General features: G+C 41.1%; 1 protein-coding gene across 1 annotated transcript in view; it reads left to right on the top strand.

Moving 5' to 3' along the window:
• LOC132898181 (dynein axonemal heavy chain 9-like) overlaps positions 1-15,787 on the top strand; it is a 143,031-nt gene that overhangs the window by 59,931 nt on the left and 67,313 nt on the right. Inside the window, exons 27-38 of the mRNA XM_060939623.1 lie at positions 454-610; positions 4,430-4,534; positions 4,877-5,034; positions 5,283-5,421; positions 6,258-6,545; positions 6,928-7,138; positions 7,266-7,393; positions 9,463-9,571; positions 9,707-9,854; positions 14,750-14,924; positions 15,154-15,327; positions 15,449-15,656. Of these exons, the coding sequence (XP_060795606.1) occupies positions 454-610; positions 4,430-4,534; positions 4,877-5,034; positions 5,283-5,421; positions 6,258-6,545; positions 6,928-7,138; positions 7,266-7,393; positions 9,463-9,571; positions 9,707-9,854; positions 14,750-14,924; positions 15,154-15,327; positions 15,449-15,656 (2,000 nt within the window). The remainder of the gene's footprint in view (positions 1-453; positions 611-4,429; positions 4,535-4,876; positions 5,035-5,282; positions 5,422-6,257; positions 6,546-6,927; positions 7,139-7,265; positions 7,394-9,462; positions 9,572-9,706; positions 9,855-14,749; positions 14,925-15,153; positions 15,328-15,448; positions 15,657-15,787) is intronic.

Genomic DNA, 15,787 nt, shown 5'->3' with positions numbered 1-15,787 from the left:
GACGTATGAACAGGTGAATGTGCATTCTCTCACCCAAAATTAGTATAAAAATTAATGTAGATATAAATATCTTATGCCAAATTATTATGGCATGTTACAAAAAATAAAGAAAAAATCAGAGTCCTCGTCTCTAATTTATGAGTACAAATGCAGTTAATGCACGAGTCGAAGTCTGAGTCATCAGTGCTCAAGTCCAAGTCAAGTCACGAGTCCTTAAAATTAGGGCACGAGTCGGACTCGAGTACTGGTTGAGTATGTTAATTGTCAAAGTACAGTACACAAAATTTAATGTAATTGTCAAATACAGTACACAAAGATTATTCAAGCGCAACGGTGATATGTGTGATTTGCGTCTGCACTGTGTTTGGGAAAAAAAAATCACTGCCAAATGTTTCACAAAACCATATGAATATCTGACTTTGAACTGGATATACTTGTGTGTGACCATCACAGATGCTACATCACACTGACCCAGTCCCTCCACCTGATCATGAGCGGAGCCCCGGCTGGTCCGGCAGGCACAGGAAAAACCGAGACCACCAAAGATCTGGGCCGAGCACTCGGCATCATGGTGTACGTCTTCAACTGCTCTGAGCAGATGGACTACAAGGTGAAAGACTCTGCCATGTGTGCTGCCTGTATCTTCAGTCATTTTAGTCATTTATTTTCTTCTTTCTGGGAAACCATTCTGTATCTGCATTCACCTCAAGCACAACTCTTGGTGTGCTGTTTTAATTAAGAGGAAATTAGTGTCGGAGAGTTCGCTGCAGGTTTGCTGATGCATGTGTGTTTTTCGAACACTGCTCATATCTTGCAGCACATGTCCTTCTTTCTCACTCTCTCTTTCTCTATTCCTCTTTTCTTGCTTGTCTGTCATCTCCTAAGCAGTGTATTAAAGCAAAGCAAAGCAAAGCTGTCCTCTGCCACATTAGTAAAGCTCTGATGCCTAGGCTTATTTACCTCCTAAGTCATGTCACCTACCTCCTCAGTATACCTGTCTCATCGTTGTATTCACTAGTTGGGAGAAAAAGCCATGTAAAATGACAGTCCATAAGACGCAGCACTAATCTCTTTATCCAGCTTGTACCTGCCGAAGCTGCTGCATCATTACTGGCCCTGGTTGTACACTGCAGTACAACCCCGATTCCAAAAAAGTTGGGACAAAGTACAAATTGTAAATAAAAACGGAATGCAATAATTTACAAATCTCAAAAACTGATACTGTATTCACAATAGAACATAGACAACATATCAAATATTGAAAGTGAGACATTTTGAAATTTCATGCCAAATATTGGCTCATTTGAAATTTCATGACAGCAACACATCTCAAAAAAGTTGGGACAGGGGCAATAAGAGGCTGGAAAAGTTAAAGGTACAAAAAAGGAACAGCTGGAGGACCAAATTGCAACTCATTAGGTCAATTGGCAATAGGTCATTAACATGACTGGGTATAAAAAGAGCATCTTGGAGTGGCAGCGGCTCTCAGAAGTAAAGATGGGAAGAGGATCACCAATCCCCCTAATTCTGCGCCGACAAATAGTGGAGCAATATCAGAAAGGAGTTTGACAGTGTAAAATTGCAAAGAGTTTGAACATATCATCATCGACAGTGCATAATATCATCAAAAGATTCAGAGAATCTGGAAGAATCTCTGTGCGTAAGGGTCAAGGCCGGAAAACCATACCGGGTACCCGTGATCTTCGGGCCCTTAGACGGCACTGCATCACATACAGGCATGCTTCTGTATTGGAAATCACAAAATGGGCTCAGGAATATTTCCAGAGAACATCATCTGTGAACACAATTCACCGTGCCATCCGCTGTTGCCAGCTAAAACTCTATAGATAGATAGATAGATAGATAGATAGATAGATAGATAGATAGATAGATAGATAGATAGATAGATAGATAGATAGATCCTTTAATAATCCTTTACAGGAAATTACAGTGTCACAGCAGCACAACATTCAGACATTACATCACACATTACCTCACCGCAAACTCTAATAATTGAATACTACTATTAATAGGTTAAAATAGATAAATAAATAATAATACTAAAGCAGAAGGAGTGCAGTTACTTTTGTGCATTATAGAACCTTATAGCAGCTGGTATAAAGGACTTCCTGAATCTCTCTGTTTTACATATTGGTGCAATCAGTCTCTGACTGAAACTGCTATTGTTAACCACTTTCAGGGCATGGAGTGGGTGTTGAGAATTGTCCAAAATTGCCCTCAATTTACTCAGGGATCTGGCTTCTGTCACCTGCTGAACTGTTGGGAAAACAGTCCCTACCACTGATCCCGCCTTCCTGATTAGCTTGTCCAGTCTTTTGTTGTCAGCAGCACAGGCTCCCACACCCCAACATACAACAGCAAAGAAGAGGGCACTTGCCACCACTGAATGGTAGACACTGCATAGTAAGGGCTGACAGATATTAAAAGATCGCAGCCTTCTTAAAAAATAAAGTCAGCTTTGGCCCTTCCTATACACAGTCTCCATATGACTCCTCCAGTCCAGCCCACTATCCAGCTGCACTCCCAGGTACCTATGGTTGGCAACCACCTCCACCTCAGTGCCTCTGATGGTAATTGGTGTTGGTTGAGTCCTTTTCCTCTCCTTCCTGAAGTCCACAATAATCTCCTTGGTTTTTGTGGCATTCAGCTGGAGGTGATTGTGTGCGCTCCATTCCACAAAGTCATCCAAAGTGGCTCTATACTCTGACTCATCGCCCCTTTTGATGAGGCCTACAACAGCAGTGTCATCTGAGAATTTCTGCATAAAGCAGCTGTTGGTGTTATATTGAAAATCTGCTGTATATATTGTAAACAGAAATGGAGCCAGCACAGTTCCTTGTGGAGCCCCTGTGCTGCTCAAGATGGTACTGGAGACACTGTCCTGCAGACACACATACTGTGGTCTGAGGTGAAGGTAGTCCAGGACCCACCGTACAAGCGATGGATCCACCTCCATCTTCTCCATCTTTTCACCAAGGAGTTGTGGCTGGATGGTATTGAATGCACTTGAGAAGTCAAAGAATGTAATCCTTACAGCCGCATCAGAGGTGTCCAGATGAGTTCAAAGAAGAAGCCGTATCTAAACATGATCCAGAAGCGCAGACGTCTTCTCTGGGCCAAGGTTCATTTAAAATGGACTGTGGCAAAGTGGAAAACTGTTCTGTGGTCAGATGAATCAAAATTTGAAGTTATTTATGGAAATCAGGGACGCTGTGTCATTCGGACTAAAGAGGAGAAGGACGACCCAAGTTGTTATCAGCGCTCAGTTCAGAAGCCTGCATCTCTGATGGTATGGGGTTGCATTAGTGCGTGTGGCACGGGCAGCTTACACATCTGGAAAGACACTATCAGTGCTGAAAGGTATATCCAGGTTCTAGAGCAACATATGCTCCCATCCAGACGACGTCTCTTTCAGGGAAGACCTTGCATTTTCCAACATGACAATGCCAAACCACATACTGCATCAATTACAGCATCACGGCTGCGTAGAAGAAGGGTCCGGGTACTGAACTGGCCAGCCTGCAGTCCAGATCTTTCACCCATAGAAAACATTTGGCGCATCATTAAATGGAAGATACGACAAAAAAAGACCTAAGACAGTTGAGCAACTAGAATCCTACATTAGACAAGAATGGGTTAACATTCCTATCCCTAAACTTGAGCAACTTGTCTCCTCAGTCCCCAGACGTTTACAGACTGTTGTAAAGAGAAAAGGGGATGTCTCACAGTGGTAAACATGGCCTTGTCCCAACTTTTTTGAGATGTGTTGTTGTCGTGAAATTTAAAATCACCTAATTTTTCTCTTTAAATGATACATTTTCTCAGTTTAAACATTTGATATGTCATCTATGTTCTATTCTGAATAAAATATGGAATTTTGAAACTTCCACATCATTGCATTCCATTTTTATTTACAATTTGTACTTTGTCCCAACTTTTTTGGAATCGGGGTTGTATGATACTGGTCAGCGTGAGAGAGAGAAAATGATTAAATACAGAGAGGCTAATAAAAAAAATGCAAGGGGTTACTTTGGGATACCCACAATCAATCAACACTCATTTGTATCAGATTTTTCCTCCCTTAACATCATCATTGTGTCCACTGCATGTAAAACGGCCCTGCTGCTCTGTTTAGGGTTACTGCATGATACTTTATTTGGACATCCATTAAATTATTAGCAAACACTAGGACGTTGATGTGTATTGGCTGCAGAAAGAACGTAAGTTATGCAGCATTCTCATGACTCGTATGATAAAAAGGTGTGGGAAAGCCGGAATGTCGCTATGATTTGCTCGTCACACCGCATCTGTTCATTATCATCTGTTCTGAAAGGATTCAGTTGAGACTGTAGCCAGCATTTAAGTTTCTCACCCTGTCTCCTTTTCTCTCATCTTTCTCATCCCATAGTCCTGTGGCAACATCTACAAAGGCCTGGCGCAGACAGGTGCCTGGGGATGCTTCGATGAATTTAACAGGATCTCAGTAGAGGTGCTGTCCGTGGTCGCAGTGCAGGTGAGTTTTTACCTCATATTAGCATCACATTAACCATCATGTTTTAATTAATAAAAATAAAGAAACACCACCGAATTAGAAGGTGTGTCCAAACGTTTGACTGCTACTGTACATACATGGAGTAAATACATCTAGCTCATTGACATCAACGTAGTATTGGGTGAGCATTGCAACCAACTGTAGAAAACGTTTATCATAAATGATCTTACGATTTCATTACAAAAAAGATGAACCCCCCCCCCCCCCCCCCCCCCCCCCCAAAAAAAAACCACCAAGCATAGAAGAGTACATATATGATCGTACAGTTTGATCCTGAGCATCAGGTGTCTTTGGTATTATCAGGTGAAAAGTATCCAGGATGCCATTCGGGACAAGAAGAAACGCTTTAACTTCATGGGTGAGGAAGTGAACCTGGTCCCTTCCGTGGGTATCTTTATCACCATGAATCCAGGCTACGCTGGCAGGACAGAGCTGCCTGAGAATCTGAAAGCTCTCTTTCGGTAAGTTTGGGATATAAATAAAAAATTGTTAGTGTTGGCAAATTAGTGTGCTATAAGAGGAATAAAATACCACCCTTCAGGACACTGGAAAAATTTGTGTTTTATTCCTTACTTTATGAACACATGCTTTTGCTGTGTATTTTCTGTGTAACACTAACACAGATCTTTTAGGCCATCTATTAGGGTAGCTAATAGATTTCTCTACAAGAGTGTTTATTCATGTGAATATTTTCATGCATCTTCTTTAGGCCCTGTGCCATGGTAGTGCCGGACTTCGAACTCATCTGTGAGATCATGTTGGTAGCAGAAGGCTTTATCGAGGCCAGAGTGTTGGCCCGCAAGTTCATCACTCTCTACCAGCTCTGCAAGGAACTTCTGTCCAAACAGGTAAAGGACAATCCAGCACTGACACAGTTTAAAATCTCCTCTTGAACTTAAAGTGCCATTCCACCATTGGATGTATTCTTTGGCATAAAATACAATATATTTTGACAACATATATAAATGGTATCACTAGATAGAGAAATCTTTTAGCTTCAAAATGATATATCAAACATAATTTTTTGACAACGACAAGTATATTAATTTTGCGACCAAAGTCACCTACCCTTTTAATTTCCGCGCGTGATGTCATCGGCAGGTTCCCCTTCTTGTGTACCACGTGACGTGTGACGTGGCACATATTATCAGCAATGGCGGATAGAACGCGATAAAAATAATACCAATAAATCTAGCTAATACCAATAAATCTAGCTAACTGAAAGATTAACTCAAAATTTTTCGCAATTTTTTTGGCCCCCATATATGAGGAGAAATGACTCTCTCACTTTGGGGGTTTCCTGGTCTAAAAATAGACCGACACGTGGTACACAAGAAGGGGAACCTGCCGATGACATCATGTTTCACTACCGCGCGGAAATTAAAAGGGTAGGTGACTTTGGTCGCAAAATTAATATACTTGTCGTTGTCAAAAAATTATGTTTGATATATCATTTTGAAGCTAAAAGATTTCTATGTCTAGTCATGTTGTCATAAAATATATTGTATTTTATGCCAAAGAATACATCCAATGGTGGAATGGCACTTTAAGCCTTAAACACACTCCCAAGTGTGCTACTGGGTAGACTTTCAGAGCATAAAATAAATAAAGTATTGATACAATGTGGAATTGTATCACATGCTGTATTAGATTTTGCTTCCTCTGACCTACTTGTATGTCTCAGGACCACTACGACTGGGGACTGAGAGCCATCAAGTCCGTGCTGGTGGTGGCCGGCTCTCTGAAGAGAGGAGATCCAGAGCGACCTGAGGATCAAGTGCTCATGAGGGCTCTGAGAGACTTTAACGTGCCCAAGATAGTGACAGATGACATGCCCGTCTTCATGGGCCTCATTGGAGATCTTTTCCCAGCTCTGGATGTCCCCCGTAAAAGGGACATGGACTTTGAGAAGTTCGTCAAACAGTCCGTACTGGACCTCAAGCTGCAGGCTGAAGACAACTTTGTGCTTAAGGTGAGTCTCATTTGGCTGTGTTGTGGAATATACAAATTTTATATTTCGGATTGTAATCAATAATATCGGTGTCAGATTGTCTTAAGCTGTGGTTACTGTCTGTGTGGGCTTTCATATGCTTTCCCTGTGCATGTGTGGGTTTTCTGTTTTAATAAAAATACAGTAAATAGCCCTATTCCACAACTGTAGTAATCTATATTATGTCAAGAACTGCTCAACTAAGTAAAGAGAAACGACATCCATCATTACTTTAAGACATGAAGTGTCTTTTAATGAATAAATATAAAGAAAAACCCATTGAATTAGAAGGTGTGTCCAAACTTTTGACTGGTATGTAAAGCTGCTTGTGCTACACTTAAAAACTGAAATATGTTCTCTACAGGTGGTTCAGCTAGAGGAGCTCTTAGCTGTCCGACACTCTGTGTTTGTGATCGGCAATGCTGGCACAGGCAAATCACAAGTACTCAAGTCTCTCTATAAGACCTACCAGAACATGAAACGCAAGCCTGTATGGGCAGACCTCAACCCCAAAGCTGTCACGAATGACGAGCTTTTCGGCATCATAAACCCAGCCACAAGAGAGTGGAAAGACGGTGAGGGCTCTCTCTGCGTTTCCTGCCTTCCATTTGAAAAAGGCTTACTCTTTAAATGATTCTGCCAGTTCTCCCCACACTGCCTGTTGTTTTGTAGCATGACACTGAGAATCGGATTTCATTTCAGGGCTGTTTTCTCATATCATGCGTGATTTGGCCAACGTCAGCCACACCGGGCCCAAGTGGATTGTGCTGGACGGCGATATCGATCCAATGTGGATTGAGTCTTTGAACACAGTAATGGACGATAACAAGGTACAGAAGAAGAAGCCAAGCCAAGAAGCCTTTATTTGTCACACGTACACTCAACCACAGACTTAAGAACACAGTGAATTTTAACCCATCTGAAGCAGTGAACACACACAAGTGAGCAATGAGCACACACACATACCCAGAGCAGTGGGCAGCTATGCTACAGTGCCTGGGGAGCAGCTGTGGGTTAGGTGCCCTTACTCAAGGGCCCTTCAGCGCAACCTCAGGCCATGGCTGCCCCATCTTAACCTAACTGCATATCTTTGTACAGCTCTGAACTTTCATGTTTCAGCTCAGTAAATGCCATTTCAACTGCTTGGCTTACATCTTTGACAATACGTAGTCATTTAAATGTATGTACAACCCCGATTGCAAAAAAGTTGGGACAAAGTACAAATTGTAAATAAAAACGGAATGCAATGATGTGGAAGTTTCAAAATTCCATATTTTATTCAGAATAGAACATAGATGACATATCAAATGTTTAAACTGAGAAAATGTATCATTTAAAGAGAAAAATTAGGTGATTTTAAATTTCATGACAGCAACACATCTCAAAAAAGTTGGGACAAGGCCATGTTTACCACTGTGAGACATCCCCTTTTCTCTTTACAACAGTCTGTAAACGTCTGGGGACTGAGGAGACAAGTTGCTCAAGTTTAGGGATAGGAATGTTAACCCATTCTTGTCTAATGTAGGATTCTAGTTGCTCAACTGTCTTAGGTCTTTTTTGTCATATCTTCTGTTTTATGATGCGCCAAATGTTTTCTATGGGTGAAAGATCTGGACTGCAGGCTGGCCAGTTCAGTACCCAGACCCTTCTTCTACACAGCCGTGATGCTGTAATTGATGCAATATGTGGTTTGGCATTGTCATGTTGGAAAATGCAAGGTCTTCCCTGAAAGAGACGTCGTCTGGATGGGAGCATATGTTGCTCTAGAACCTGGATATACCTTTCAGCATTGATGGTGTCTTTCCAGATGTGTAAGCTTCCCATGCCACATGCACCAATGCAACCCCATTACCATCAGAGATGCAGGCTTCTGAACTGAGCGCTGATAACAACTTGGGTCGTCCTTCTCCTCTTTAGTCCGAATGACACGGCGTCCCTGATTTCCATAAAGAACTTCAAATTTTGATTCGTCTGACCACAGAACAGTTTTCCACTTTGCCACAGTCCATTTTAAATGAGCCTTGGCCCAGAGAAGACGTCTGCGCCTCTGGATCATATTTAGATACGGCTTCTTCTTTGAACTATAGAGTTTTAGCTGGCAACGGCGGATGGCACGGTGAATTGTGTTCACAGATAATGTTCTCTGGAAATATTCCTGAGCCCATTTTGTGATTTCCAATACAGAAGCATGCCTGTATGTAATGCAGTGCCATCTAAGGGCCCGAAGATCACGGGCACCCGGTATGGTTTTCCGGCCTTGACCCTTACGCACAGAGATTCTTCCAGATTCTCTGAATCTTTTGATGATATTATGCACTGTCGATGATGATATGTTCAAACTCTTTGCAATTTTACACTGTCGAACTCCTTTCTGATATTGCTCCACTATTTGTCGGCGCAGAATTAGGGGGATTGGTGATCCTCTTCCCATCTTTACTTCTGAGAGCTGCTGCCACTCCAAGATGCTCTTTTTATACCCAGGCATGTTAATGACCTATTGCCAATTGACCTAATGAGTTGCAATTTGGTCCTCCAGCTGTTCCTCTTTTGTACCTTTAACTTTTCCAGCCTCTTATTGCCCCTGTCCCAACTTTTTTGAGATGTGTTGCTGTCATGAAATTTCAAATGAGCCAATATTTGGCATGAAATTTCAAAATGTCTCACTTTCGACATTTGATATGTTGTCTATGTTCTATTGTGAATACAGTATCAGTTTTTGAGATTTGTAAATTATTGCATTCCGTTTTTATTTACAATTTGTACTTTGTCCCAACTTTTTTGGAATCGGGGTTGTAATTTATCAGCTAGTTAGATTAACATAACCGACAAATCATGTTGCACAGTATTTTTCAAACAAACGTGAGTGCATATATTTATATGTTGCTGTGGAACACTGTAGGTGCTGACTCTGGCCAGTAATGAGAGGATTCCTCTGAACCCAACGATGAGGCTGGTGTTCGAGATTAGTCACCTCCGTACTGCTACCCCTGCTACTGTCTCCAGAGCTGGTCCGAGTGCCTTCTATCATGCTTACTCTTAGAGAAGAACCTCTCAATTCCTCTGTAGAGTGGAAAATATGTCTGGTGGAAAATAGTTTTGGTGTCTTCTTGAGTATATGACCATGAGATTTTGTTTTCTTGCAGGTATATTATACATCAACCCGGCAGATTTAGGATGGAATCCACCAGTGACCAGTTGGATTGACAGGAGAGAAGTTCAGCCTGAGAAAGCCAATCTGACCATTTTGTTTGACAAGTACCTCCCACCATGCCTCGATATTCTAAGGTCAAGGTAATGCAAAAAAAGTTTGTACTGTCAGATGGTACGACATTTCACATTGGCTTTTACTTCTATACAAACTATGCTAGGATTAGGGCAATATTTAGAATTGCATCAGAAAAAGACGTGCCTAAATATTTACATTTATTAATACATTTACAGGGAAATTTTATTACTATTATTATTATTATTATTATTATTATTATTATTATTATTGTTGGAGTTGGAGTTCTTTTATTTATGCCTCAGATTTTACCAGGTTTATCTTGAGCAGTGCTTTTGGAGAAGGAGTTTCTCAATAGGATTTAGACCAGTGTTTCTCAACAACTGGGCCATCTAGTGGGCCGCAAATTTTTTTCAAGTTTGAAGCCAAATCCAGTCGCTGGTTTGCCATATACTTTTCAAGTGGAATAAATACATTTTGGGGTAAATTAAGAAGAACAAGCCTTTATTTTGTCACATTCCTCCTCTACATTTAACCTGTGCATGCGCGTGTGCACACACAGAGAGAGAGAGAGAGAGAGAGAGAGAGTGCAATGGGCTGAATAAATAAATACATTTGTGGATAAATTACATGGATCTGTGATGCCTGCTGGAAGAGAAGAGCAGGGCGGATTGAGAATCGAGCGGCTGTGGTTTGTTTACACCCGATACTAAAACTTGTAGTGTCCTAGCAACCTTCGCAAAGGCGCGTACAAAAAGCCCACAAACTTCTATTTACCCAGGCAAAAACAAAACAGGATTTATCTTGTAGTGTCCTGATCCCCAGATATTTAACCCAGCCAGATATAAAAAGTTGTACTCCTCCATGCTCTTCCAGGTTTTCATCTGTGTGTCCGTGTGGAACGATGTCTGCAGCAGCAGGTAGTCTGAGATGTCGGGGAACTCAACAGATGGATGATTTTCCAGCTCATAATGAATGAATGAATGACTTTATTTAAACACGATAAGTTGATCAGCAGAGCTGGTGGGGTCGTGTATAGATACAAATAATTACAAATACAAAAGACTAAAAATATACACAGTCTTTAAAAAAATTAAAATGTGTTGATTATCTGTTAATTATCTTCACATTAAGTTAATTAATAGTATGCATAACATATGCATATATATATATATATATATATATATATATATATATATATATATATATATATATATATATATATATATATTATTATGCATATTGTCTTTATATTTAGTTACAGCTACAATAAGATCAAAATTTATTCTACTAATGTCAAATTTAGCTAGTAGATTTTTCTTTCACAGGAAAAATCCTTCTTTGTTAGCGTGTAAAGATCTAACACACGAGTGGTTTCTATATCCACTTCTTTCAAGTGTACTTCTTGGTTTTAATAACTTGTTTGTTTGCTGAACACAAACATGGCAATAAGTTCTTGTGTTAATCGACCAGACTCCACTTTTGGATCATTAATCCCTTTTGACTGAGAATGCCCTGCATGCATGGTTTGGCTTCTGGCACATCCATACAGTTTTAAATACAAGACCTACAATTAAAAACAGTTTGTTTTATTGTATTTATTTAATTCCTGGGCTCCCATCTGTAACAGGGAGTGATGTTGCATCCCGTTAATACACTTTACAGTAAATGATTACATTCTAACAGAATAGATAAGCCAAAATAATTGGGGATCTCTTTTAATGGGCCCCAACTCATAACAAATATGAATAGGTGGGCCTTAAAGTAGAAAAGGTTGAGAACCCCTGATCTAGACCTCAGACACTTGTTTTTAAGCTGGAGAGGGAAAAAAACGGAGGATCAAAAATTTGAAAAATGTACTAATATCAGAAATACAATAAAGCTAAAGACAGTAGAAACTAGTTTTTAGTTTTTAACACCAGTTTTGACTGAAATGATGATATACGCATAAGAAGAAGGCAAAGCTTTAAATAAACATCTCGTAGTAATGCATAGTCCTGCTGGTGATTAGCATGAATCTGTGAATATGACCCTTTTTTTTTATAAATTTAACAAAAATGAATCCATTAAGTTTCATTTATAGATCTATGTGTATGATATAATAATTATGTAAAAGATGTATTTTAGTTAGTGTCAGTTTGTTAAATTGTGCATACAAATTAATTAATGTGGCTGTGAGATACAAAATCATGGCTATGTGTGTGAATGATTTGCTTTCTTTCGACTCCTCATAATCAATTTTCTATTTTGTGTTCTTGAATGAATAAACCCCAGCTATGTTTTCGTTAATAAGTGCTCTCTTGTAAAGCAAATCTGCCGACAATGAAATGAATAAGCTGACTGAGCAGTCACCTGCTGTGGTTCGGAGTATCTCATAACTTTATTATGCGTACTGTAGTAATAATGGGTGGCACGGTGGTGTAGTGGTTAGCACTGTTGCTTCACAGCAAGAAGGTCCTGGGTTCAAGCCCAGTGGCTGGCAAGAGCCTTTCTGTGTGGAGTTTGCATGTTCTCCCCGTGTCCGTGTGGGTTTCCTCCGGGTGCTCCGGTTTCCTCCACAATCCAAAGACATGCAGGTTAGGCTAATTGGTGGTTCTAAATTGACCGTAGGTGTGAATGTGAGTGTGAATGATTGTCTGTGTCTATGTGTCAGCCCTGTGATGACCTGGCGACTTGTCCAGGGTGTACCCCGCCTTTCGCCCGTAGTCAGCTGGGATAGGCTCCAGCTTGCCTGAGACCCTGTAGAAGGATAAAGCGGCTAGAGATAATGAGATGAGATGAGATGAGATAATAATAATAATTTCATAACCTCCTCAGGGCTTTAATGATTAGCTATTTAAATATAAAGTGTAATTTGATATTCATGTGTTTAATACAACCCACAAATGGAATTTCATATTTTAACTGTAACAGAGAACAACTAGACTGCATTTCCGCAGAGAAAATGCAAAGTGTGCTTGCTGAGCTGTAGCAGAACAGCTATCATGCTAGCATGCTAAAAGCTAGCATGCCAACATGCTAACAACTAGCATGCAAATAGTTAGCATACTAACATGCTAACAGCATACTAACATGCTAAAAGCTAGCATGTTAACATGTTAATGCTAACATGCTAATAGATAACATGCTAATAGCTAGCATTCTAACATGCTAATGATTAACATGCTATTTGTTAAAATTCTAACACTTTAAGGCTAATATGCTGACAGTTATCATGCTAACAGGCTAACAGCTAGTATGTTAACTTTTAGCATGCTAACACGCTGAGGGTGACATGCTAACAGTTAGCATGCTAACAGTTAGCATGCTAACATGCTCAGGCAAACTCGCTAACAGCAAACATGCGAACTCTGCATGCTACCATGCTAATCCTAACATGTTAACAGCTCTCATGATAACATGCTAATGGTGAACATGCTAACAACTCACGAGCTAACAGCAGGCATGATATCGTAAGGGGTAACATGCTAACAGCTAGCATGGTAACATGTGAATGCTTATATGCTAACTGCTATCGTGTGTGCGTGTAAGTATTCCTAATAAAGTGGCCATTGAGTTGAAGTTGATTTGCTGTCAAAGTCTCAAATGAGCAGATCCTTGCCAAATGCATCATCACCTATGGGGGAAGGGAGGAATGACTCAGTCAAGCTTCCATTGATCTCATCTCATCTCATTATCTCTAGCTGCTTTATCCTGTTCTACAGGGTCGCAGGCAAGCTGGAGCCTATCCCAGCTGACTACGGGCGAAAGGCGGGGTACACCCTGGACAAGTCGCCAGGTCATCACAGGGCTGACACATAGACACAGACAACCATTCACACTCACATTCACACCTACGGTCAATTTAGAGTCACCAGTTAACCTAACCTGCATGTCTTTGGACTGATGATGATGATGCCCTTTGTGGGGGAAACTGTGGAGGAAACCGGAGCACCCGGAGGAAACCCATGCGGACACGGGGAGAACATGCAAACTCCGCACAGAAAGGCCCTCGCTGGCCACGGGGCTCGAACCCGGACCTTCTTGCTGTGAGGCGACAGTGCTAACCACTACACCACCATGCCGCCCGCTTCCATTGATTAGCGGCAAAATGGAGAAAAAATGGACGGATGAAAGGCAAGACAAAGATGAGTGCGGGTCAGAACCGATATCATGTGTGTGATGGTGATTTGGCCTGAGGTGCCATATGAAGTTTGGTGGATGTGTGGTGAAGTGTTACTGAGCAAAACTCCATTCATTTGAATGGGGCCAAAAATCAATGGAAGCCTATGGAGGTAAAAAGAGATGCGTGAAAACCAAGGAAAAGACGAGTGCAGATCTCAGATGAGGGGATGGATCTGTGCGGGGACTTGGCCTGAGGCATCAAGTGAAGTTTCCTGAAGTTTGGTCACTTGGTTAAAAAAATTGATGGAGAGTGAAAGTTTTTCTCCTGAAACACCATTCATTTTCAATGGGGCCAAAAATCAATGCAAGCCTCTGGAGGAAAAAGGGATGAGCAAAAAGAAAGGAAAAATAATGAGTGCAGGTCAGAACCGATTGCATGTATGTGTCGGGGGAGTTGGCCTGAAGTATCACATGAGGTTTGGTGCATCTGCGATGGAGCATGTCCAAGTAGGACGATTCGATTCATGAGCCCTATTCATTCTCTATGGGAAAAGAACAAGAGAACGGGCACGTTGATCCAAAAGCTGTATACAAGCACACTACACCACTTCGGGCCAGATGTCTCAGAGTTGGAACGGTGTCTCTATCTCGAACGCCCTAGGAGGAGTAGTGGATCCAAAAAACGTGTCGGAATAAGGCAGAATAAGTAAACTTAAGAAGAACAATAGTGTGCTTGCCTTTGGCAAGCACACTAATTAGTTGTAACGTGAATTGTATATTATGCTGTTCTGTAATAAGTTCAGTCACTCATACCATATTTACAGTGGTCACGTTGTAACAGCTCTGCATTTTTCTCCAGATTTAAAACAATCATCCCGATCCCGGAGCAGAGTGTGGTCCAGATGCTGTGCTACCTCTTAGAATGCCTGCTGACCCCAGAGAACACTCCTCCAGACTGCCATAAAGAGCTCTACGAGCTCTACTTTGTCTTCGCTGCCATCTGGGCCTTCGGTGGGGCTCTGTTTCAAGATCAGGTGCATGATCTCTCCCACAATATTCACCAACTTGTTCAAAAAATTAAACAAGCTATTAAGGCGGTATTAAAGGCAATGCCATAGATGGTCGCTAATTTGTTTATAGCTCTGTGCTGGCAGTTAAACTATGCCATGCACAAATACTGTGCATTTTTAAAAATTATTAATCATTTATTATTCAGTCGAATAAAATTCAGGGCAGCCTTGACATCTGTATGTGTCTCCACAGCTGGTTGATTACAGAGTGGAGTTCAGTAAGTGGTGGGTCACTGAGTTCAAAACCATCAAGTTCCCGTCTCAAGGCACCGTGTTTGACTACTACATTGACCCGGAGACGAAGAAGTTTGAGCCGTGGTCGAAGCTGGTGCCTAAGTTTGAAATGGATCCGAGCATACCTCTACAGGTTGAGCGAAGTGTTTTGTTTTTTTTTTATTTAATTTACCTTTTATTAAATGTTCCTAAAAAAGCAGTAGTCAGTTCATGGCTGACATGACTGTGTGTTTAATGGCCTTTCCTCTGTGTAGGCATGTCTGGTTCACACCACAGAGACCATTCGTGTGAACTACTTTATGGATCGTCTTTTGGAAAAGAGAAGGCCTGTGATGCTTGTAGGAAATGCCGGTACTGGTAAATCTGTCCTTGTCAGCAGCAAACTCGGTTCCTTAGACCCTGACAAATACGCCATCAAAAATGTCCCCTTCAACTACTACACCACGTCAGCCATGCTGCAAGGTATGAGTACGAAACAGAATTGTCTGTTTATTTTATTGAAATCAGATTAATCTCTGGACAACAACAGTGTTGTTTTAGCTGGAGATTGGGGGTAGGCGGGGAGCTTGAAACTGTAACACAAGTTCATGTGC

This window comes from Neoarius graeffei, chromosome 14, assembly GCF_027579695.1.
Source record: "Neoarius graeffei isolate fNeoGra1 chromosome 14, fNeoGra1.pri, whole genome shotgun sequence".
NCBI lineage: Eukaryota > Metazoa > Chordata > Actinopteri > Siluriformes > Ariidae > Neoarius > Neoarius graeffei.
This window is presented reverse-complemented; position numbering and strand designations above follow the sequence as displayed.